The 25,468-nt window shown below is 41.4% G+C and overlaps 1 protein-coding gene across 5 annotated transcripts in view; it reads right to left on the bottom strand.

Moving 5' to 3' along the window:
- Positions 1 to 21,904: 21,904 nt before the first annotated feature.
- Positions 21,905 to 25,468, bottom strand: part of Sgce (sarcoglycan epsilon) — a 72,294-nt gene continuing 68,730 nt past the window's right edge. For all 5 annotated transcript variants that reach the window (XM_050123841.1, XM_050123843.1, XM_050123842.1 and 2 more), the window contains 2 exons: positions 25,066 to 25,109; positions 21,905 to 22,190 (listed from right to left, as the gene is read on the bottom strand). In XM_050123841.1, the coding sequence (XP_049979798.1) occupies positions 22,174 to 22,190; positions 25,066 to 25,109 (61 nt within the window). In that variant the 3' untranslated portion in view covers positions 21,905 to 22,173. The remainder of the gene's footprint in view (positions 22,191 to 25,065; positions 25,110 to 25,468) is intronic.

Genomic DNA, 25,468 nt, shown 5'->3' with positions numbered 1-25,468 from the left:
AGAAGAAGTTCAAATGGCCAAAAGACACTTAAGGTCATGCTCAACTTCCTTAGCGATCAGGGAAATGCAAATCAAGACAACTTTAAGATACCATCTTACACCTGTCAGAATGGCTAAAATCAGGAACACCAATGATAGCCTTTGCTGGAGAGGTTGTGGAGAAAGGGGTACACTCATCCATTGCTGGTGGGAATGCAAACTTGTGCAACCACTCTGGAAAGTGGTGTGGCGGTTTCTCAGGAAATTCGGGATCAACCTACCCCTGGACCCAGCTAATCCTACTTTTGAGGTAAGAAAGTAGACGCTAAGAGAAAATGTTTCTCTTAGGGACAGAGACAAAGGGCTGAAGTGATACTGTAGTTGGCTTTTACAGTGTTAATTACAGTACTCTAACATTTTAAACAGGTAAGCAGTTTGTATTAGCATGGGGTTCTTTGTGTTCCCAATGGCAAATTCCAGCTAGAACTGATCACAGCCTTTCCTGCAGTGTAGAGCGTCACCCCTCCCCTCACTACCATTCCCTCTCTGGTCATCGCCTTTGGTTGTTCCTTCTTAAAGTAGAAAGTCTTTTCTTTGAACTTAAATATCCATCAAAACTACGAAAATAAAAAAGAAAACTATTTTTTAAAATATTGAATTTTTATGAAAGCCCAAAATACTCTTCAATGTTCAACCTGAGAAGTGTGTGAGCTTGCGAAGTGAAATCAAAACGAATGATGTCACGCAAAGGCATGACCTTTAAGTCCACGTTAGTTTGGTGGCTTACTGTGCATGTAGTTTGCTCCTTCTCTTTTGTGTGAGGGGAGTCATTCAGGGGGAAGCTGTGACAGGTATTTTTGGTGTAGTGAGCTGGAGGAAATAAGCACCTCCTTCTTGCCTCTTCCCTTCTCCTCTCTATCTTAGATCCCATTCATTTGCACAGAAATGGCCATGGAGATGCGCCTGCCTAGTGGAAATCCCGGTCCAGCAGTTGCAAATAGCCACCCTATTCATGGAAACTGGAGCAGGAGGCCTTCCTCACGGGGCGCCATTTTAAACGGGAATCATAAGGAGGTTATATGTACATGGATCTGAACGGTCAGTAAGTATCTTTAAATGTACTAGTGAGGAAGGAAGAGACTTACATAATTGGTTATCTAAGCACATTATTAAATTCCAATTATGTCAATATGGGAAAAAAATGAAAAAATATATAGATCAATGTAAAAGCCTACTTTATTTAAAGGACATTCAAATAAATGAGTTCACACGAGGTACTTTTCTCATGGCTGTGACAAAATGCCTGACAATGGCTACTTTTGAAAGAAGGAAAGTATTTATTGTGACTCATGGCTGGAGGGTATAGCACACCATAGTGGACAAGGATGGTGGCAGGGGCAGGAACAGGAGCAGCTTTGTCAGGAAACAGAGGTCACGCCCCCATCCCATGGGATGGTGCCACCTACGTTAGAGTGGGTTTCCCCACCTCCATCAAACTTCTGGGAATGCCCCATAGGTCCATTTCCATGGTGATTCCAAAGCCAATCCAGTTGGCGATAAAGACTAACCACAGAGTTCTTGTCTCTAAATGAAAAGTGAGCCCTGAAAGGAAAACAAAAGTTAAAATCAGAATCACTACATTCTAGTATATGAAAATTTAAAACTTAATTCTAAATTCCACTACATAAGAAATTAAAACTGAAACATGCCAAAAGACATAAATAGAAAAAAATGCAACCTGTAAATTTGCAGAACATGACTATTTGAGAGAAATTTAATGCCCTGAGCATATAGAGGGCTCTTTTGGTGTAGAAATACCAAGTTGTCTCTAGATTCCAGTTGGTTGCTAATTCTGGACAGAAGGCCACTTCATTCACATGCCTTAATGTATATTGCACAAATAATTTAACTTGGAAGAACATCAGGAAACCAGCATACTAAATACAGTCTTTCTATGGCTCCTTCTGGGAACTGGTGAGAAGGGCAATTTTTCTTAATAACCACTGTGTTTTCTTATGCTTCCTTCAACCTTTTCCAAACTAAAATTAATTAAGACTAGATTATATTTAGCAGAAATTTGGAAACTAAATGGCCCATCTGTCTATGTGAGAGCACAGTTTCAATATTATTTTTCTTACTAAGGAGAATCTTGGCCTACCGCAAGAGTATTAAACTCTAAGTTTCCCCCAAAAGATGTCGCTCCTGCCCAATATCTTAAGAACTTTGCTCTGGAGCCCTGGGGTTGTTGAAGCCCAGGCAAAGAGTCCAGTGAATCCCACATGGTAGTGCAAACTGTATACAGGTTTGGCTGTAGCAAACTGTTAGTAGTATGATATTAAGAATATTCATGTTGTTACTTTATCCAGTCCTTTAAAATGTATCTGTACGACTTCCTTTTTCTTGCCATTGTGACTAAATATCAAAGAAGAAGTAGGTTGGTTAAAGGAGACACTCCTTTTGATTCCTCTTTTGAGGTGCAGCCCATCATGGTGGGGAAGGCAGGGCAGCAAGAACTCCCTGCCAACAGGCCTGAGGAAGCATGCTCACTGCACAGTTGGCTTTCTCCCCATGCCCTAGCCCTGCCCTCCAAAGAAGGGTGCCTTCCACTTTCAAACCAGGGTCTTTGCAGAGTGTGGTGGCTATAACTTTAATCCCAGCTCTAAGGAGACAGAGACAAGGAGATCTCTGTGAGTCTTAGACTGGACTGGTCTACAAAGTGAGCTCGGGTTGTGGTGGTGCACGCCTTTAATCCTAGCACTGGAGTGGCAGAAGCAGTGCATATGTGTGAGTTCAAGGCCAGCCTGGTATACAAGAGCTAGTTCTAGGGCTTGTTTCAAAGCTACAGAGCACCCCTGTCTCAAAAAAGGGGGGGATGGAGCTCAAGGCCACTCAGTGCTTATTTCAATCCTATCTCAAAACAAAAACAAACAGAAAACAATGGTTGCCTTCCCCACTCAGGTCACCTCTCAGAGTGCCCTTTACGGATATACTCTAAGGTGCTCTTAGCTAATGCTCTAGGCCTTTCTTAATCCAAACAAACAGACAAAATTCACCAGGACAGTGCATCAGAATATTAACCAAGAACCCAGCAAAGATCATCTGGATAGCAACTCCTTACTAAGCCCCTGATCCCCCTTGAATTTGAAGACAATAATCTGCGTTGTAGTTCACCCTGCAAAGCAACTCTATGAGAAGCACCCCGTATCCCTCAGAACCTTAATTACACCTCGGTGAACTTTTTCTGTGCACTTTGGTTGTTCTGTTCCCTCCGCACTGGAGCGCTCAGTCTAGTTTCTTTGCCTGTAGACACCGTGCTTTGGCTCTTAGTTTTTACCGGTAAGAACTAGAAGGGGAGCTGTTGTCTCAAAGAACAGAGAAGTTGGGTGTGTCTTCTTCATATCACCCCCATTCTTGGCCACCTGTGTTTTCTTGTCTATTTCAGACGATACTGCTCTCTGCCTTGCCCTCGTCCTTTCTGGGAACAAGGCAGTCTTATGGTTTGGGAGTGTCTATAGCTAACAGCAATCAGAATGAGAAACACCACACTCACATGTGCTCTTCATCTTAGTGGCCACACTTGGACAACACGCTCTTAGTACGTGTCTCTGCAGCAAGTCTTCATGGCCTTCTTCACTCTTCCTTAACAACATGGCTGGAAGTTCTCCTTACCTCCTCACTGCACGTGTGCCCTCTTTCTCGATCTTATTTTTCCTTCTTTCTTTTTCTCTTAAAGTTAGCATGAGTTCTAGTATCATTTCTGCCCGTTTTCCCAACCCTCCCCCGAAACTGTCAATACTATTTCCCTTTACAGAGATTGTGGTCCTGAAGACCAGGTGCCTAACCACAGCCTCAAGATGGTGGCACATCCTTGTCTTTCCAGCAGAAGTGTGTGTTATTTGCTGTGTTCTCTGACAATCTTCATGCCACTGCCTGTTCTCCCCTTGCTCCAGTTGGTCCTATGCCAGTTGGTCCTGACAGAGTCAGGGAAATTCTAGAAAAACATGGCTTACTACTCTCTGGAAGGAGTACCCTCTTCCTTTGGTGACCCAACGTTATTACCCTCAGAGGGGCTTGAATCCATGAATGCATGCATAATGTGTCACCTATGACAAAGTGGGCAGAGGCTAGCAACAGCTAAGAAGTAGTGAATACAGAGCTAGGGTGCTGAATGGCCACTCAGTATAAGAAGTTAGACTTTTGGTCTCCTTGGCCACTTCTCAAATACCCTGGAAATAAGTTGCTTCTGTACGAGACTCAGGAGAGACCTTCCTAGGAGATAGTGCAAGCTCTGGGAAACTCACATCTCTGAAGAAAAAATTCTCTAAAGGAAAATGACATTTTAGTGGTAGGGCAATGGGAAAGTCAAACCACAATTAGCAGTTTGTACTTCTCACAGTAAAATGCCAGGTCATTTCCCTTATCCTTACGTGACGTAAAGGTGTATAGCCTCCTTAGTCATCTCTAAGCATTATTTTTTTTGTATAAGGACGATAACCCTTTTTTTCTAATTTTGAAAATACTATCTCCAGTTTCTACTTGCCTTCTATTTTGACTTTTCATTTCCTTATGTAAATTTTAATTTAAAAAATAAAATCCACTCAAGTGTGTCTCTGATTATGCCTTCTTGTAGGCCCTTTTCATCCTGTAGGCTTGTCTTGTCCAACTTCTATGTGATAATTTTGTTTTATCTTATTATAGTCTATTTTGTTATATTTTATTATTATCTCTTAGAAGCCTGTTCTTTTCTAATGAGAGACAGAAAGAGAGTGGATCTGGATGGGAGGGGAGGTGGGGAGAAACTGGGAAGAAAATCATGAAAAAAAAACATATCAGAATGTATTATTTGAGAAATGAATCTATTTTCAACAAAAGGGAAAAAAAGAAAACATGAAAAATAAAATCCCTATTAAAAACTCTATTTCTGCAAAGTGTTTTCCTATTCAGGGCCCCTCTAAAAGCTGGCTGCCTCTTTTGTCACTTGGCATATAGCCAGAGAAATAGTCTTTGAAGAAGAATGTGTTGTCTCTAAAATTTAAAATCCTAACTAAGGAGCTCTTCTTTCCTTGTAGTATAAGATGCTAGAGGCAGTAATGTATTCTTTGGTTTGATAGACATGCCTGGGCACAATACTCATTGCTGGACCCTTAAAAGGTTTGCTGAAGAGCCTGACCTATTTTGAAAGGTTTATTACCCAGAGTCCATAGCGTGTATATCTTACCAAAGTCTGAGCAGAGGCCACCTTTTTCACATTCTGTCCTCAGTATAGCATATTATTGTGAGAGTCCATGCATGCAACACATGGAGGACCCACAGCTCGCAGCTCTTCGGGCCATCTGATGAGACAGGGCGACCACAGCTATGTTCCAGTCAAATGAATACTCTCTATTCTATGTGACTGCAAACTATTTCTGGCTAGATAGAAGGAACAAATTTACTCAGTCAGTGGACTTGCTTATGCATCTTCAGCAGCCTGTTCTAGTAACGAAACTCTGTCTAATACAACACAGATGATCCTGGTTGTTACACGCTTGAGTGTGCTGTGTGCACTGATACTCCTCAGAATGTATGTGCTATCCACAGTGCCACAATGTTAACTAGAGTTATAATTTTGTCAGGCAGACGCTCTTGACCAGACCTTAGTGAGTGTCTCAGCTCACTCAGTGTGTACTTTCTTTTTTTTTTTTTTTTTTTTTTTTTTGATTTTTCGAGACAGGGTTTCTCTGTGGTTTTGGAGCCTGTCCTGGAACTAGCTCTTGTAGACCAGGCTGGTCTCGAACTCACAGAGATCCGCCTGCCTCTGCCTCCCGAGTGCTGGGATTAAAGGCGTGCGCCACCACCACCCTAGTTAGGTTTTTAATATGTAGAAAAACATTTCCTGTCACCCTGCATCCCGACAGTCCCCAGTTCATGCCTAACTTTGCCATCCTGTTGAACCAAACAAGGCAGTCACACGGCAGATACTGGCCAGAGGATATTTTACACTTACACATTTATTCGGATAAAGACTTCCTGCTTCTATCGTCTTAATTTGCTTATTTCTATTACCCAGTAATGCAGTTTATTTTTCTCATATGATGTAACCAACTCATTTTTAGTTCTTTTTTACTTCACTGGGTCGTCCAATGCCAGGGGTTGCCTTTCTTCTTTGCCTCACAGTTCTTGTGTTATCTGAGCAGTGCTGTGCGTAAGAGCAAACATATTAGGGAACAAAAATTTCAATCGCAGTGATCCTCCTCCTTTCATACATGAAACAAGTGCATGCTTCCCTTCTGGCAAGAATCTAGCATTGAAAATATCAGCGGAGTCATATGGTGAAATCCGAAAGAGGGACTGGTGCCCTTCCCCAGTCTCGGCATTCTGGTCATCTTTAAAATACCAGAGGAGCCACATGAAGTCAGCAGAGATGCGATGCATGCTTGAGCTAGCACTGACTGCCATCCTCTTCTTTCAAGGACAGAACATTTCATTGTGTACTTATTTCTGTTCAAGAGCAGGTTTTGATGGTTCAGAAAACAAGAAGGGCTAAGGAGAAATCATGCAAACTTTCATTTCTCACCGTGCAGTTCTTATGACGTCCACATTCCAGCTCCATGGAGCCCATCTACTAGTTCTTTGTGTTATTGTAAATTTGCTTCATATACCACAAGAAAGTTGGTATTTTTAATTTGCAACATACTAAAGATTTAAAATTTTTCTTACCTAAAAATTTTTCTTAGTATCTATCTCTATATCAATATGCTGTCTTTCCATTGTGAGTGTGTGTGTGTGTGTGTGAGGGAGAGAGAGAGAGAGAGACAGAGAGAGAGAGAGAGAGACAGAGAGAGAGACAGAGAGACACAGAGAGAGACAGAGAGAGAGAGACAGAGAGAGAGAGCCAAAGAATAACTCTCAGGTGCCATCTACCTTACTTTTTGAGATGAGATCATTCAGTGACCTAGAACGTCATCTCTTAGGTTGGACTAGCTGGCCAGGTGTCTAGAGAATCTTCCTGTCTGCCTTCTACCTCACTATCATTTACAACTATATATCACTATTCAAATTCTGTGTCTGTTCTTGGAACTGAGCTCAAGTCCTTACAATGGAGAGATGAGTACTTTGACTCCTGAGCCATCCTCCACGGTCTTCTGCATCATGTTTTATCATTGCATAGTACGGATGTAAGTCATTGGCCTGGGTGACAGGGTGACATACCATCAACATCTTTATTTATTAATACTGTCAATTCTAACAAAAAATATTTTTAAAAAAAACAGTACTATACACATAGCTTTGCTTGCATTTCATTTTCCACTATAAGTATAAACCACTATTGGTTTAAGAGAGATTATCAGACGTGCAATTACTGAATCTTAGGGAATATGCATTTTTAATTTTATTCTGGAAGTTTGCCCTCCTTAGGGGCCCCGGGAAAGTACTCTTCCAATAACAATGCAGCCTTGGCCTCTCCGGGCACTGTAGCTTTCCCTCAACACACTGGCATTATCACCGCATATTCTATTGTAGATTTAAATGTCATTAACATGCCAGGCGTGGGTGGCACACTCCTTTAATTCCAGCACTTGAGAGGCAGAGGTAGGTGGATCTCTGTGAGTTCAAGGCCTGCCTGGTCTACAAGAGCTAGTTCCAGGAGAGTTAGGACTGTTACACAGAGAAACCCTGTCTCGAAAAATAAAACAAAAAAAGCATTAATATTTCTCTCCATGTGAACAATTTGCATCTGTCACTTGCCCCCCTGTCTTAGTCCTTGAGGCTGCTATAGCCAAAAGGCTATGGACAAAGTGGTTCATAAGCAAGAAATTTATTTCTCTCATTTATGGACTCTGTGAAGTCTAAGATCAAGGCATTGGCAGACCCTGGTTTGTGAGGCCCTAATGCCTGTCTCAGAGGCAGCAGTCTTCTTTCTGTATCCTCACATGGTGGAAGGGGCCAGGCATGTCTCTCTTGGGAGGCTACTAATCCCGTTCCATCTGCATGCTCTTATTATTCCACAAAGTCCCTATTTTCTTATACCAATGTTCTGCAAGTAGATTTCAGTATATAAATTTTCGTGTGGTATGTACAGGCATCTAGACCTAAGTACTTGTTTATCTATTGTTTTTTCTTCAACTCTTCATAGAATTGGGAGATTAGCTCATTATCAGTGATCTAAAATATACTTTCTCTCAGTCTGTCTTTTGTTTATTGCTTTGTTCTGCAAGAAAAAATATTTTCAAAGAATAGGTTGTGTCAATCTGCCATCTTATGACGTTTCCATTTGAATATTTTTGAATAAATAGGACTTCCCATTCTTCTTGAACAAAGGAAGCTAATAAAGGAAAACTGACAGTCATTTATTGAGACCTGGGTAATGTGTGCTTGGAATTCAGTCTAATTTTGTTTCAGATGACCACTCTGTGGCCAGAACCTATTTTTAACTACTCCGTCTTTTTCATAAGTGACCTCTCATTGCTTCTTATATACTTCGTATACTTATATTCTTCTTATAGGTACCTAGAGCCCTGTGTGTTTATGAAGCAGTATAGTCACATGGTGCCAGTTACATTAGTGCTGGAGCTCTCACAGTTCTGACTACAGAGGCTTCTAGTTCCTTTATCTCACAATGTACTGTAAAATGTGTGTTGCTGCTGAAAAATCCATCTCCGTTTTTTCTTTTCTTAAAAAATGAGAGGCTTACTAACAATTTTTATGCTTGTTTTTCCAAGCATAAAAATTCAAAGTTTGTCTACTTCCAAAAATACCCTAGTCATGTGTGTGTATACATATGTATGCATACACAAATACATCCAAAGCACACCACTTTTGCTAATGTTGGATAAATGGCATGCTTTGTTTGCTTAGTTTAAAGAGATGAGAAGGCTTTTCATTTATGCAGCCCTCTTTTGTGATAGTCAACTGGCATTTTGAAATTTCTACTTACATAAAAATTTTCCAGGCCAACTCATTACTACATGTTTTTGTTGCTGTTGTTGGTTTATGTTTGGTTTAGCTTGGGCTGCTATTTTAAGTAAGGACTTTTTTTTTTTACCATATCTTCTAACTAGGAATTATATATACATTATATATATATATAAGTTTTCTTTATATTAAATCTTTATACCATTGTACTAGTAGTTTTAAAATAATTGGGGTTTTGTTTTTTTTTTTTTACTCATTTGTAATTGTTTAGTTGATTCTCTTGGATGTTTATATTTTTTCTGCACTCTCTTATCTGCATTAATTTTCTGTTCCCGTTGCCTTTGCAGGGTCAGATTGTCATATTACTTTTGCTGTCTTGTCTTGATGGCTCCTGTGTAGTCAGCTCAGGTCAGAACACCTCTGCTGTGCCTCTTAAAGCACGGGGCTGCTAAGCAAACACCTGCCTGGGTTCTCCTTCAAAGCACTGGGCCCTACTTGATGAAAACAGAGTGGAGCTCACAGTCGCTTTCCAGCTACAGTGCAGACGGTCACTTCATCTTAAACCATAAGTTAATTCATACGTTGAATTGTGGGCTTTATTATATTTAATTGGATTTACATCTGTTCATGTGCTTTCTGCTCATTTATGTGTCCCCTTTGGAGAGATGTGCAGCCAGGTTGTTGATTCTGAACTGGGTGGGGGTGGGGGGGTCTTGTTGTTGTCGAAACTGGAGTGCTTCTTTGCACAAAGTGCACATCTCTTATCAGATAAAAGAGTGGCAAATATTTTCCCATTCTTCAGATTTTTTTTCATTTCCTTGTTAGTGGTTTTGATATGGGAATCTTAACAACGATAACGTTTTTCTATATTCCTGAGTTTGTGGTTTTGGGTTGAAGCCTTTGATACATCTTGAATTATTATTGTAATGTAATTTTATTGGCATGGAAGCAGGAGGCTTCACAGACATTTCCCCTCAGATGGATCTTGTACTTTGACCCTGTCCGTGCTCTACTCTTCTCTTCTTTGCCTCTCCCTCTCATTCTTCCAGACTCATGTCCAGCTTCCCATGCTCTATGCATGTGTTATTTAAAGCATCCATATAAAACCTAGGACCCACGAATAAGAAAAACACGTAATGTTTGTCTTCCTTAGTCTAAGCTACTTTGTGATAGTCTTCATTTACCTCCACTCTTGCAAACGACACGACTTTGTTCTTTATTCCTGAACAAAACTCCTCCATATGCACATAAGGCATTTTTCTTTATCCATTAATCTGAAAATTTTCAAATATGGTACAGAATACAATTTCATTCTCTTGCCTCTCCCCCCAACCCCGAACTCCTTTTTCAGTTTTGAAGGTCCTCACAGATGGTAAACAAGAACATTACCTCTGAACTAAATTCCTGTCCTTTTCACATTTTGTTTTTTTGAGACAAAGTCTTGCTCAATACCCAAGATGCCCTCATACTAATGACCCCCCTGCCTCAGCCTTCCAGGTGCCTGGACCGGCAGGTGGGATTGCACCACATCACGCGGTCTGGATGTGCTTATCTTATCTCCCTAAGAGCATTGGATAGGGGCTTTCTTTCTCCACCCAATGGCTTCTGACCCTTTCCAAAAGCCCGTAGCTAGGAGAAAGAAGGCCAGAGTGTAGAGTCAGCAAAGACGATGTGTGTGAGGGGTATGGTCAAAGTGCATTATATAAGCTCAGCAAATGTCATAACAAACCTACAGTGTATTTAGATATGCAATTGGATTTTTAACTATATCCGAATCATTTTAAAACATCGACCTGCCAGAACGGAGGATAGCTTAGTTGGTAGATTGCTTGCCTAGCATACAAGCCCTGGGTTTGACTTTAAGCAGGTGTGTGGTGCGCAGCTGTAACCCTAGCCCTGGGTGAGTGCTGTAAGGGATCAGGAGATTAGGCCACTCTTGCTTGAGGCACGTAAGAATGTTTTAAAAACAAGCACATCTGTCCTCTAACTCTATTATTTTTTAACCCATTTACCTTAAAAGTAATTTCTGGTAGGATAAGCCTCACTCTGCCATTTGTCAACTGTGGTAAACATGCTAAAGATTTTTGCTTTCTCCTTTCCTCATTCTTGCTTTTTGCGTTTAGTTAGTTTTTTTTTTCAGTGAACAGTTTTTGATTTTTCCTTTTGTGTTGTGTATCTTCTACACACAGAGAGACACCCATACTCCTGACCCCACACTCCTACATGCAACACACATACATAGACAGCACACACATACACATACATAGACAGCAACACATACATAGACAGCACACACATACATAGACAACACACACATACATAGACAGCACACACATACATAGACAGCACACACATACATAGACAGCACACACATACATAGACAACACACACATACATAGAAAGCACACACATACATAGCCAGCACACACATACATAGCCAGCACACACATACATAGACAGCACACACATACATAGACAGCACACACACACACATACATAGACAACACACACATACATAGACAACACACACATACATAGACAGCACACACATACACACACTTCTCTCGCTTTTCTGCTTTCTATGTTGGAGATTGAGCTCAGGGCTTCCTGGGTACTAGAAAAGCACTTTCCCAGTCCTGTCCCAGCTTCGAAATCCAAGCTGATACCAATTTACTTCTCTGTCTTTTTTTTATGTTGTTGATGTCATTTAAAATTTTATACATGATAAACATGCGGTGCTAATTTCATTGTCAACTTAGTTGCATTTGGAATAAATCAAGAAAGATGCTTCTGACGTGTGTCCGTGGGGCCCATTTCCATGGAAGTCTAACCCTGAACATGGGCCACTTCATGCCATTAGGGTCCTAAACTAAATAAAAAAGAAAAACTGATCAGAGAGCTGGCGGTCACCTCTTTTCCTGACGGTGGATGCAATGTGACCTGTCAGTCACTGTGTACTGCTGGAAACACTTCCCCACCGCCATGAAACCTATACTCAAACCTTGGGCTGGAATTCACCTGCCTTCCTTTTTTAAAAATTTATTTAATTTTTTTCATTTTACATTCCAACCCCAGTTCCCCCTCCTTCCCATTCTCTGCTTCCCCATCTCCCCCCATGCCACCCCCATCCACTCCTTAGAGGGGATAAGGCTTCTCATGAGGAATCAACAACTTGGGATACCAAGTTGAAGCAAAACCAAGCCTCTCTCTCCTAAATTAGGCTCTGGAAGTTATCCCACCATAGGGAATGGGGTTCAAAAAGCCAATTCATCTCATTACCTGGGATGCTTCCTAAACATATCAAGCCGCATAACTGTCACACACATTCAGAGGGCCTAGTTCAATCCCTCGCAAGATTCTCATGTGTCAGTCCAGGGTCTGTGAGCTCCCACTAGCTCCGGTTGGCTTTCCCTGTGATTTTCCCCATCATAATCCTGTCCCCTTTTTCATATGATCCCCTCTCCCTCCTTTCAAATGAACTCCAGGAGCCCGGCCCAGTGCTTAGCTGTGAATCTCTGCATCTGCTTCCATCAGTTACTGGATGTAGGCTCTATGAAGACAATTAGGGTGGTCACCAATCTGATTACAGGAGATGGCCAGTTCAGGCACCCTCTCCACTATTGCTAGGAGTCAGTCTTAGCTGGGGTCATCCTTGTGGATTCCTGGGGATTTCCCTAGTGCCAGTTAACCTGCCTTTCTTACTGGAATTTTTTTTTTTTTTTTTGTCACAGCAATGAGTAAAGTACCTGGTAGTGTTCTCCATAGTACGGATTAGTGATTTATCTTTTAAATCTTTGCCTCCAAGTCAAACTTACAAAGCCCTGGGTTTCATATTTACCCATCACAAAAGAACTGGCTTTCATATTAACTCAGGGAGTCACCCTCATTGAAGATAACCTTACAGGGGTAAGGTTCCTGTTGTCTGTCTTCACCTGAAGGACTCTGTAGTAGCTCGTCAGTCAGCTCTAATGATATTTAAGTTTCCTCAGATTTTATTTTCCTGGAACTGTCTTAATTTCTTTGCATTGTTTAACAGGTAGTTTTGTCAGACACACTTTGAATTGAAAGGTCTTTTTTTTTTTTTCCAGGTTAGAATAACTATGAAGAAAATGACAGAGAAGGCTTACATTTCTTGGATCTGATCTTCAGTAGAAATCTCAACTTTTAAGGATGTCGCTAGTTAAAATCCAACAATAAATAGATTACATAGGTGTTTATAGTCATGGTCAGCCTGCATGTTCTCCATGTCTCTGCTGCCTAGCCAAAGTGTCTTCAGAACAGATCTTGTCCCTTCCTCTTCACTTGATGTTAGGGTGGGAGAGAGGGCAGAATAGTCACAGATTTAATGTGTCAGACACAGCCAAGGAGACATATCTTAATCTAGCGTAGAGTATGAGATTCTGTTGTCAAAGACTGTTGCCATGTTTGTGAAAGAGTTTGGGGGTCTTGTCGGGAGCCTTGTGTATTTACACGTGGGAATAATGGAATACTTAAGATCAATGTTTAGTCTGGTAAAGTGACTGCATCACTGGTTTCATTCAATAACTTTTGTATATTTACACTTTGCCCTGTAGTCTTGAATGCTTTACTCACTCAGATTTAGGTCTCAGCTAATTTACTTGCTTGGTCTGATACACGTACATTTTAGCTACTCCCATTTCTGCCTTTCTATGAAAAAGCATTCTTACAGCCTAATCCGGAGAAGGAAGAATTTAAGTGTCCCCAGCATCTCAGATAAGAACAGTCTTTATCCGCCACTGTATTCAGTAGTTAACCAACACAAGGCATAAGTGGAAATCCAGCTAATATCAGAAGATCTTCTTATTAAATATAACCTAAATAGATTGCTCACAAAGGCCTTTAAAAAGTTATTTAAATCACTGAAGTTTCAGTGTGGCTTTGTACACATCAGAATTGTTGCAGCAGATAACTGTGTACCCATGAAGAAATGAACTACAAAGTATAATCCGTTTGAAAGATACCCCGTTTCATTGGAAATTTTAAGTACTTGGAGTTTCTCACAAAGCAGACTCGTCAAGCTGATGAGTCATTCTGATGTAACGAGTGGACATGATGGATTTGATTTCTCATTGGGAAAACTCTTACAGAGTATAATCCATGACTATCATCTATCAAGATGAGGCACTGGTGTGTGTTGTTACGTCTCAGTAGAAATTGCATACACAATAAGCAAAGAATCCTTCTCTCTTAATGGCCACAATGGGCTGTAAGTTCTTGTTCTCAACATTTAGATTTCTCAACACACAAAAAAGGGGAAGCAACTTTAATTCATTTCAAATTTCCATAATTTTCAGAGATCGTAATAATGAGCGATTACTAGAGACAAATTGGGTAATAGCCTTTATTTACTTCTCTAACTTGTTTATCGCGCTTGAGGTCTGCAGAGGACATTCAGTGTTACACATTCACCTGGACAAGACCCCTGGATCTCGCTATCTTTATCCATGGTGGGACCTTTGAACGCTGTGCTCTGTGACCTAGGCACATCACAGCTAGCTAATATGTGACCATCTGTTGTAGCCCACAAAACTTGTTTCAGGACACTGACAAAAATTTGGCAGATGGCACTGAAAACTTCTAAATTGGCACATGTGGCAAGTTCTTTTCCCTAGGAAGAGTTGTCATTTGTGACAAGAGATAAAAAAAAATCTGCAGAAATAATCTTACATTTATCCTTCATGCTTCCACCAACACAGTAAAGAGGCAAAAAATGCATTCACAACCTAAGGTCATGATTCTGGAAGTTATCTTCAGGTCTCCTTTCCACACATTCACATTTTGCAGTTTTTCAAAAATTTCGAGCAAGTCTATGCTCAAACTGTTTCTCAGTGGTAAGCATGTCTATTCCTTTAGCATCCTCAGCATGAAAACAGTTGATTGGCTGCCTTTGCATTAACATCTTGCTCTTTCTCTCAGAATTTGTATTTTGGTTGCAATGTTATTTTACTACTTTTTAAAATGACTTTGTTTTATGTGTGTGTGAGTGTGCCACAGTGTGCATGTGTGTGAGTGTGCCACAGTGTGCATGTGTGTGAGTGTGCCACAGTGTGCATGTGTGTGAGTGTGCCACAGTATGTGTGTGAGTGTGCCACAGTGTGCATGTGTGTGAGTGTGCCACAGTACATGTGTGAGTGTGCCACAGTGAGCGTGTGCATGAGTGTGCCAGAGTGTGCATGTGTGTGAGTGTGCCACAGTACATGTGTGAGTGTGCCACAGTGAGCGTGTGTATGAGTGTGCCAGAGTGTGCATGTGTGTGAGTGTGCCACAGTATGTGTATGAGTGTGCCACAGTGTGCATGTGTGTGAGTGTGCCACAGTATATGTGTGAGTGTGTCACAGTATATGTGTGAGTGTGCCACAGTATGTGTGTGAGTGTGCCACGGTGTGCATGTATGTGAGTGTGCCACAGTGTGCATGTGTGTGTGAGTGTGCTACAGTGTGCGTGTGAGTGTGCCACAGTGTGCGTGTGGAGGTCAGAGAGTACCTTTCAGCAAATGGTTCTCTTTTTCTATTATGTGGGAGACAGAAATCCAACTCAGGTCTTCAGGCCTGAGAGTAGGTGCTCTTATTTGCCGAGTCATGTTGCCAGCCACAAACATTTTTAAGAATTTATCTCGGAGATAATTTCAGGGTTGCAAAAACTTTAAATATAGAAAACAATCCAGAAATGCTCAGACTTCAAATTCTGCTGTGTTCCACACTGGCTTTCTCCCTTCTGCAATGCAGGCATTCACCTTTCGTTTAGTTTCGCTTGTAAGAATTACGTTGTAGACCTGTACACTTTGCTTCTAAATCCTTTAGTGTAAATCCTTAAAAAAAAAAAAAAAGAAAGAAAGAAAGAAAGACTCTCTTACATTACCTGTGTTTCAGAATCCACACCAGGGACTTAGTTTTGATAGAATTCTATTATCTGATGGGTTGGCCTTATTTTTATTCTACAAATTGGCCCAATAAGGCGGCTTTTCTGATCCAGAATTCAGGTGGAGGTCACATGTTACCTGTGACTCTTCGCCACTGTCTTCAGCAACCTGAAGTTCCTCAGTCTTGGACTCTGCAAGCTTGACAGTTTTGGAGGCTAAGACCTGTTATTGTATTGTATGCCTTTAAGTTCACTGTTACCATATCTCTTCTCATTTATTCTCAGGCAGGCATTTTTTCACATACAAACCCCAGTACCCTCACCGTTTCTTTGTGTAGCAGTCTGAGAAGCACCTACTTTACCTGTTCAATGTTAAGAAACATGTACATTTGCCTCTTGATGGGGCATGTTGAAAATGGTGGTTCACATTCAAAACAGCCAAAAGAAGGAAGCAACTCATATGCTCAGGTAAAAAGAAAGGAAGGAAAGAAGGAAGCAAGCAAGCAAACAAGCAAGCCCATTGGAACAAGTACCAGCAACGAATATTATCTCTCTCATTCCATCTCTGCATGGTTTATAGTGTAAAATAGTGTTACTCATATTATCTAGGGGTGCAGGGATGGGTTAGTTTTCTCCACTGATTAAAGAATTAAGAGGCAGGAAGACTTTGAAAATCAAGCAAAGCTTAAATTTATTCAAAGGAGACAAAACCAAGTTTAAAAGCTGCCCCGGGGCAGGCAAGCTGTGACGCTCAGCAGCTGTCCAGAGGAGGAGAGTGAGAAAAGAAGGTGAAAAGCCACTCTGCTAGAGCTAAGCCAGCATGGAGCTCTGTGAGGGACAGACAGCCACAAGATGGGGAGCAGAACTTTAGAAGAAGGTTAAGAAAATGCCCCCCCCCCTAAAAAAACACCTTAAGCTCTGGCCATCCTCAGAAAGAAATAGAACAAACGAGGAGAACAAAGAGGCCTTTAGGAGTGAGGACTCAAAAAGGTGGAAGGACCCAGCCAAAGCTATGAAAGCGGCTCCCGAAGACTGTTCCGGGGGTGGGAACGGGAGAGGGATCATTATTTTGCCGATCTCTTCAGCATGGCTGAAGGAGAGCCAGCTTTCCTGGGAGTGATCCTGAGGTGACTGACAGGCCCAACTGGGTTCACTTTTTAATGTTTTGGATCGCTTGGACTATTAAGCCTCTACCCAGGCCAGAGATTTCATCCTCTTGACCAGAAATAATTAGTTTTCCTTTAACAGGCCTTTTGCCAGTACTCTGTTATTACCTTTTTGAAAGCGTCCACCAACTGCGTGTATCCTATTCTCTTGGAGAAAGAACACTCTTAGGCTGAATAACACCTGGGAAATGCCCATACAGAGAGTGGGGTTTTCATGGACTCCCACTGTTTCGATGACTGCCTCCACCATCGCTCGCCATTCACGGCGCAGGTCCTCATCTCTTTTCTAAACTTTAAATTCAAATATCCACTTCCCTGCTGTTCTTAGTTCTCTCAAAAGAACCTTAAATTCAAATGCGTAAATCAGAACTCATATTTATTTTCTCGGCCCTGCTTGCCGCCTGGCATCATGTCTCAGAACAGGCCCCTTCCTGTTCCAGAACACATTTGCCACAATACAGCTGCTGCCCTTTACTTCCTAAGTAGCCCTTGAATCCTCCACCCCCTCTCATAGGCAAAGCCATTATTTCTCCAGTTGTAGGTCTTATAGAACTGACCGTTCTAGCCACACCTACTCTGCCCACTGCTCACTACACTACTGCTAGATTACTTGTATAGGAAAACTATGAAAAAGAAGACATTATCACTTTTTAGTCTTAAAATTTTTCAGGTTTTATTTTTCTGCTTTAAATTCACATAAAACTTAGTTCTAGGGACCTCCTGGGTCTGCTCGACACCTCACCAACCCTTACTTGTTCTCCATGCTGGCAGCACTGGGGTCTCTGGGAGAACTCAGTGCTCACTGGTATGCCTTTTCCTGGTAGTATGGACATCTGTATGCTTTAGATCCTTCCTCGCTTCTCTTCAAATGAGGCTCTACAGGCCTTTAGATGTCACCATGAACTCCTCATGGGAGCAGCTCTTTCCTTGCTGAGCAGTTGAGGACTCTCTGAGATAAGCATGTTTCACAGAATCGGTTACTTTCACACACAGTCGTCCTCATGATTGCACTTTGCCTTTTATGTCTGTGAGCACTTGGTTGGCATCTGTCTTCCCAACAGAATGTAAACACCCTGAGGGGTACTAGTGCCTGTTTGGTGTCCCCACTGTATCCTTCCAACATTGACTGGCTCAGATGAAATTATTGGCCATTAAAATAAATAAGCATCTGGTAAAGTATGTTCTGTAGATGCTTTCACATGCACACATCCTTCTTAGTTTAGTTTTTTAAGATATTTTCATCCACCATCTCCATTGGGATAGTCAAATATGAAACCTGGTACTTTAACTCATGAGCTGTGGGTCCGCATGGACACACTGCTTCCACTTGCTATAGCTGTACTTAAAGGCATTGGTTTAGATGCTGCTTTCTAATTGTTATCTTAGTCCAACCTCAGACTTAACATTCTTGCCTGGTATTCTCCACTATCATTGGGGCTGACTTGCACATGTCAAAATTTTAATGAACGTTCTAACAGAACTGTTTTGGAGTGCCTAGTTTTCTTAATGTATGTGATACCTCTAGCCATTGCTAAAATTTCCCTGTTGCTTATGGTCCAATCTCACTAATCATGATGCCTCTGGTGTCCAAAATAGGTGATGGGCTCAGAAACAAAAATAGAAGTTTGGTGGGAAACAGTGTTAGGAGGCTCAGTGTTTTCAAGGGTCATGCTCCTTTAGCCAATTTTAGGGAGCTGTTTTATAGACATGGGATCTGTGGAATTGTGGGAAATCTCACAACCACTGACACATCACAAGTCTTCGTGAAAGGCAATTCATCTCTTCTATTGGTGACTATACTTGTGAGGACAGAAGACACTGTCTGGGAACATCTGAACCCTAAATCCAACTTTAATTGAATCTCCACAACTGCAGAACACTACAGTTTTAGGACAGGCCTTATTGTAGCCAACTGAAAAGGTATTTTAGGTTTATATTTTGGAACTCCAAACCCACCATGCAATGATTTCCTCACAAGGACACACAGGAATCCTCTGTGTGTGGCAGAATGCCTATTTAAAAACACATACACAACACAAAAACTCAAAATAAGGATCACTAGGGTATTAGCAACTAAAAGGAAACCTTTGGACTTCTAAGTTTTACATCAGAGGGAAGACTGATTTTCAGGTGGCTTTCTAGAGATTAAGGCTGTCAACAGTGTGTAAGACTTTGGACAATGGTCACTGCAAAGATCAGTGTTATCTCCAGCTGAATTTTCCAAATCCCCCCACAATTTTTTTACAGGTGAGTGATTGTACTGACTCCCAATGAACAATTCCCTGGTGATTAAACCTTATCTTTTTCACTTATTGAGCAGAAGACTTTGATTTCAGCAGCAGGGCCAGCAGTTTATGCCAAACTCTGTGCCGCACCCTCTGGAGCCTCGACATTGGGATGTAAGCCTAGCACAATCTCCAGCTGAGCACTCCCAAGAAGCAGCAAGAGGCAATGCTCTTGTTGTTTTAGAAGAAGAGATCTATCTTTAAGAAATAAAATAGCTCTTCATCTGGACCTTGGGAGCTCAGTCCAGTGCTCCAATGTTGGTCTCTGTCTCTCTCTCCATTCATCACCAGATGAAGGTTCTATGGTGATATGCAAGATATTCATCAGTGTGGCTATGGGATAAGGCCAGTTCAGGCACCCTCTCCTCTGCTGCCCAAGGACCTAGCTGGGAACATCTCCTTGAACACTTGGGAACCCCTATAGAGCCAAGTCTCTTGCCAACCCTAAAATGGCTCCCTTAATTAAGATATCTTCTTCCCTGCTCCCATATCCACCCTTCCTCCATCTCAACCATCTCATTCCCCCAAGCTCTCCCCAATCCTCCCCTTCTCCCTTCTCTCTCCCCATCTTCACTCCCCCTTATCCCCTCCACCCCCGTGCTCCCAATTTTTGCCCGGCGATCTTGTCTACTTCCAATATCCAGGAGGATAAATATATGTTTTTCTTTGGGTTCACCTTCTTATTTAGCTTCTCTAGGATCACGAACTATAGGCTCAATGTCCTTTGTTTATGGCTAGAATCCACTAATGAGTGAGTATGTACCATATTCATCTTTTTGGGTCTGGGTTATCTCAGTCAGGATAGTGTTTTCTATTTCCATTCTTTTGCATACAAAATTCAAGATGTCATTGTTTTTTACCGCTGAGTAGAACTCTAAAGTGTATATGTGCCACACCTTCTTTATCCATTCTTCTATTGAGGGGCACCTAGGTTGTTTCCAGGTTCTGGCACTGGACTGAGCTCCCAAGGTCCAGATGAAGAGCAGAAGCAGGGAGAACATGAACAAGGAAGTCAGGATTGCGAGGGGTGCGTCCACCCATGGAGACAGTGTGACTGATCTAATGGGAGCTCACCAAGGCCAGCTGTCCTGGAACTGAACGAGCATGTGATCAAACCGGACTCTCTGAATGTGGCTGACAATGAGGGCTGACTGAGAAGCCAATGATAATGGCACTGGGTTCTGATTCTACTGCAAGTGCTGGCTCTTTGGGAGCCTATTCTGTTTGGATGCTCACCTTCCTAGACCTGGATGGAGGGGGGAGGGCCTTGGACTTCCCATAGGGAAGGGCACCCTGACTTCTCTTAGGACTGGAGGAGGGGGAGGAGGAGTAGGGCGAGTGGGAAGGAAATGGGAGGAGGTGGAAATTTTTAATAAATTAAAAAAAAGAAATAAAATAGCCTGGTATATCACTGCATCCTTGCAATCCTGGCCCTTGGTAGATGAGGGAAGGGGATTGTGACATCCAGACAAGCTACACTAGAAGACGTGTATCCAATTAAAAAAAAATAAAAAGACATAAACCAACACATGCCCATATAATATCCTCAGTCCTAGAAAGAACTGAGAACAGGAAGGTGAGCCAAAGACCCGCTGCAGTATTCCCTCTGTGTGGGAGATAATTTGTCATATGCAAAAAAGAGGGGGAAATGCTTTGGATTTTGAAGTGGTATTTATATATCATTTGTGTGACATCTGACTAGTTACAAGGTAACCCAAAAACTGGCCCAGAATAGAGAAACAAAGCATGTTACAGCCAGTCCATTCCTAGGTAAAGCTGTAGCGTCTGCGACTACAGCCATATTGGTCCTTGGCTCCTAGCTTCTCAGCTAAGTCACCTTAAAAAAAATAGATCTTCCCCAAATCTAAGAGGGCTTTTCCCGATTTGTGTCACATGACCAGTTCCTGCATTCGGGGAACAAAGTACTATGACTCAGTGGGATCAGATGTTCATTCCCAGATCATCCCTGGGAGCAAGGTAGAATCAATGTGGAAGATTTATCATGTAGGAGAAGAGCTTCCCCAAATGAGCAGATATATTTTTTCCCAAGAAAATTATGTCTGGTTGTCAGATTAAACATTATATGTCCACTAGATGCTAATCCTATAGACCACAGCCGCTGTCTTAATACCCAAAGATGCAAGATCTGGAAATTAATGGTCCAAAGTGAAAAGGGATTATTTGGAAAATATGACACGGACCTAGCTTATCTTTACCAGGACTTAGCTCAGTTACTAAAGTTAAATTTCTAAGTCTTCTGTAAGAATAGATTAACTGAACAGTTCAGTGTTGGAGTCATGAAACAGAACAAAATTGGATGAGGAAAATGCCAAACCCGGAACATGAAATTTCCCATAGTGGACACTGCAGGGCTAATTTACAGCCTTAGCAACTGTTCTCTCTGTGTGCAGCAGTCTTTGGCTTGCAAACATCCAGTTCTAAGGCCAAGTCTACACCCCAGGCCACCCCACATAAAATGGGCATGAGCACTCTATGAAATACAATATGAAAACAACAGGCTGTACAGTTCACAGGAGTTGACGCATTATTTAAATGGGCTGTTCACTTGGAACACAATTTATAAAGTCATAAGAAGCACTTAATAAAAATCCCATTGAACAGCCCTGCTCCTAGCAACTAATAGATTTCTACCACACAGGAGGCAATCAAATACTTTTCTGAAGAAAATTTCACTGCACATTAGACTTCATTAATATTTATTTTAAAGATCACTTTTTATTGTAACAAATATAAAGTCACTGATGTCTTATAAATTTTCAAAAATGCTTTAAGTACAAAAAAATACATTAGTAAATAAAAGATATGTTGTAGTATTTGGTATATACTTAATACAGTCAGCATGCATAACTGATGTCAGAAAAGCTCATGCATTATTGGGAGCGAAAGGAAATGAGACATAACGCTGTGTGGCTGATTATAAACTCATTGCTTCGGTCAGTTTTCTTTCTTCAGGGATACCATTTACCTAGAATCAAGATGACAATATGAGCATGAGTTATGCAGGATATGGTATACCTAGATTTTGAGCATCAGAAATTACAAGAAAGTTTGTCTTTTAAATTGAGTACAGTGTTTATATTATATCATTACCAAAACTTTTAGCTAATGTAGAAAATGGTACATTTCTTATACCTCCACGTATGTATCTCTTGTATGCTGCTTCTATTTGGCTCCTTATCCCCCCCTTTTTTTTTGTACTCTCCTTTTGGTCCTCGGGGTCCTCTTCACACCACTCACCCCTTTTTTGCCCCCAGCAGACTTCTACTTTCATGTCGTATATAGGACACACACACACACATACACACCATACATGCATATCTGAAAACCTAGGTTGCAGGGAAAATTTTTCTATCATCTTAATTTAAAATAATTATATTCATTATTTTGGTTTGGTTTTGAAGGAAGGGAGGAATAAAGAAAGGAAGAAAGGAAGAGATTAATTCTAAATTAGCAACTTTTTCCTGAACCACGCTGCAATGTTTTTTCTCAAAAGTTATTGTCTGAAAATTCCTCCCTCAATAAACAAGCAGAATGAGTTTGCTGTGGGGTGTATGACTGTACCTTTTAATGGTGGCTTAAAAAACACCACGTTTTGGAAGGGCAGTGTAAAAGAGAGACCCAGAAAGATCATGAAGCCCACTGTCTTGGACCCAGTCCAAAAGGTAGTGCTATTGTCTGCCCTCCCCTGCCCTATTATCCCAGCCAGTGCTCCAGCCCAGCATCCGCGACTGGCTGCAGGAAACAAGCCGCAGACCTACTTTCTGCTGGCAAAGTCCACTGAGGGGCTACAAACAAAACAACCTGCTCTCCAGGAGACGACCCGAGCACCTCTCCTCCACACAGAAAAAGCCTGTCCCTGCTCCATAATAATCATGCAGAGTTCTGTCCCTCCACACCATGCTAGGATGAGCCGAGTGAGGGAACAGAACAGCTCAACTGTACTCATGAAAATACACAACCGGCCCAAAGCCATGTATTTGCAGATGGAACAGAACAAATTGGGAGCCAAGAAAAACAACATTTTAATGTAAATGAATAGAATATAGAATATAACTGTCCCTCAGCTCCCTTCCCGGGAGGCCTAGCTCCACTTGGTTTTAAATGTATGAGAGGCTGAAACAACAGCGTCTCACAGTTCTCAGACCCTTTGGAGGCTCACGGAGAAAACAACAACAACAGAACACACTAGAGGACGGTGCCCTCTGGTCAATAACGGGAGGAGAAAAACCACAGGCCTAACAAGAAGGATGAAATTCTTCTGATCTCACCAAAGTGCCTGCCCCCTAAACCTTCTTAGAAAAATAGTTTTGAAACGAAGCAGAGCAGCCTAAAGCCGTCCAAGGGGAAGCGTTTTCTTACCACGTGTACACAGCTCTAAGTGCTCCTCCCATCAGGGCAGAGAAAGCACCCCGGTATTGAGGACAGTCAGTACCATGAACTACTGACGCCATCTCCAACAGCACCTGTTCAGATGTCTATGCTCTTTTAGTATGCACGTGGGTAAAGATCTACATTTTTACGAGTTTCGACATAGAGTTAGGGTTTTCCTAGAAATGATCTGACTTCCGCTTATTGCCTGCCTCAAATAAGAAAGAGTCAGAAAACAGACATCTCAGGAGAGATAGACCTTGGTGGTGGTTAGACAGGAAGGGGCTGTATCATTTCTGTTACAGTCACGTTCCTTTCAGTTTTTTCCTCTTTAAAAATATAGGTATGTCATTAGTAGAGATAAAGAATTTGAAAACTCTCCTCTTTCCGTGACATGTATTTATAACTAAGCTTGTTTTCATCAATCTCCTGAATGTTTACGGAATAGCAGCACCCATCAATACATTGAACAATCTGCTTGATCACATTAGCATTTAATTAAAACAAGCAATCAAAACTGTAGGAACAATTCTGATAAACATCATCTTATAATTAAAATCTGATTAAAAAAAACTTTATTATACTTGCCTCAAATCTTTGAAAAGTTGTCAAACGAAAATCTCCTTAAATTCCCGAAAGCAGTAATAAAGAAAATAATTCTGAATGAAAACATCCAATACATTTCCGCATGTGGCTGACATTTTTGAGAGGCTCACTTAATGGCTCTCCTACCACAAAGCCACTATTCATACTCAGAATTCCACACTCAACTTACACTTCCAGAACTTCTCTAACGTTTCCAAAAGAGGAACAAAGGCATTACTGGTTGCCTGGCAATTAGAACTAGGAATCAACCACTAATTAGGTGCCAATCATGAGTAAGTAACCAAGGGATGAATGAAATAATGGGCTGTGGAAAGTTTTTAGGGACCCTTAAAAGACATAAACTTAAAGCAAGTTTTGGGGAAACGTAACAGCCTCAGGGAGAATTGTCCACCATTTTGTTGTCACTGGTCATGTTCTAATGGCCTTTTAAAAGGGTTTTAAAACCAGGTCATTTTTGATTGATCGTCTGAAGGCTCAGTGACTAGTCACAATGGCTTCCCCTTGTGAGTCAGCTTCCACCTGCTTACTTATTGAGACAAATCCTGGGCCCATCCAAGCTAAAAAAAAAAAAAACCTTTTATACCAAGGAGAAGAATAGGGAGTATCCCCCACCCCCTTTAGAAAGGGACTTCAATGCAGTCTTTCTTAATTAGGCAGGACCTCCACGGATGCTACACTCTAAGATCATTTATCCTTTGTCACTCTGAGGCCAATTTATGTAATAATCTAAGCGATTATTCTGAGGGTCTAAGTCTGTATCAGCCTTCCTTGATGAAGATAAAACTGTCCTCAATTATATAGTACTGTGATTATCTTTAATATATTAGCTTCATTCATAAACATCACATCAGCATTTCTGCACTCACCTGTAGTCTGCTGCTGGGGAATCTGAGTCTGGTGTGGCAAGTTCCTAGAAATGATTAAGCACAGTTAAGCAAAAGTGTGTTTTCACACTTGTAAAGAGAGAGTAATTCACATTAAGATGGAAGCCTGCGTGGAGAGACAGGACCCAGATGATGTTCTCAGCTTCCCTCTCTGGAGCTTACACACGAAGAAACTGAAATCCAAGGAAGACAAACAGCAGTCCCTGATAATGTCCATGAAACTCTCACCATACTATGGTAACTCCTTCACAACTCTAAGATATAGTCCTGCTTTTTTTTTTCATCTTCTTAAATTAGGAAATAGCCTTAGTATTCCAAGATCACACAACTAAACACAGTGGATAAAGATGCAAACAGTGATTCCAGCACTATTGATCTGTACAAT

Source organism: Alexandromys fortis, unplaced genomic scaffold, assembly GCF_014885135.2.
Source record: "Alexandromys fortis isolate MF-2015 unplaced genomic scaffold, M_Fortis_MF-2015_v1.1 scaffold_214, whole genome shotgun sequence".
Taxonomy (NCBI): domain Eukaryota; kingdom Metazoa; phylum Chordata; class Mammalia; order Rodentia; family Cricetidae; genus Alexandromys; species Alexandromys fortis.
The sequence above is the reverse complement of the archived record's forward strand: the minus strand, read 5'-3'. Positions and strand labels throughout refer to the sequence as shown.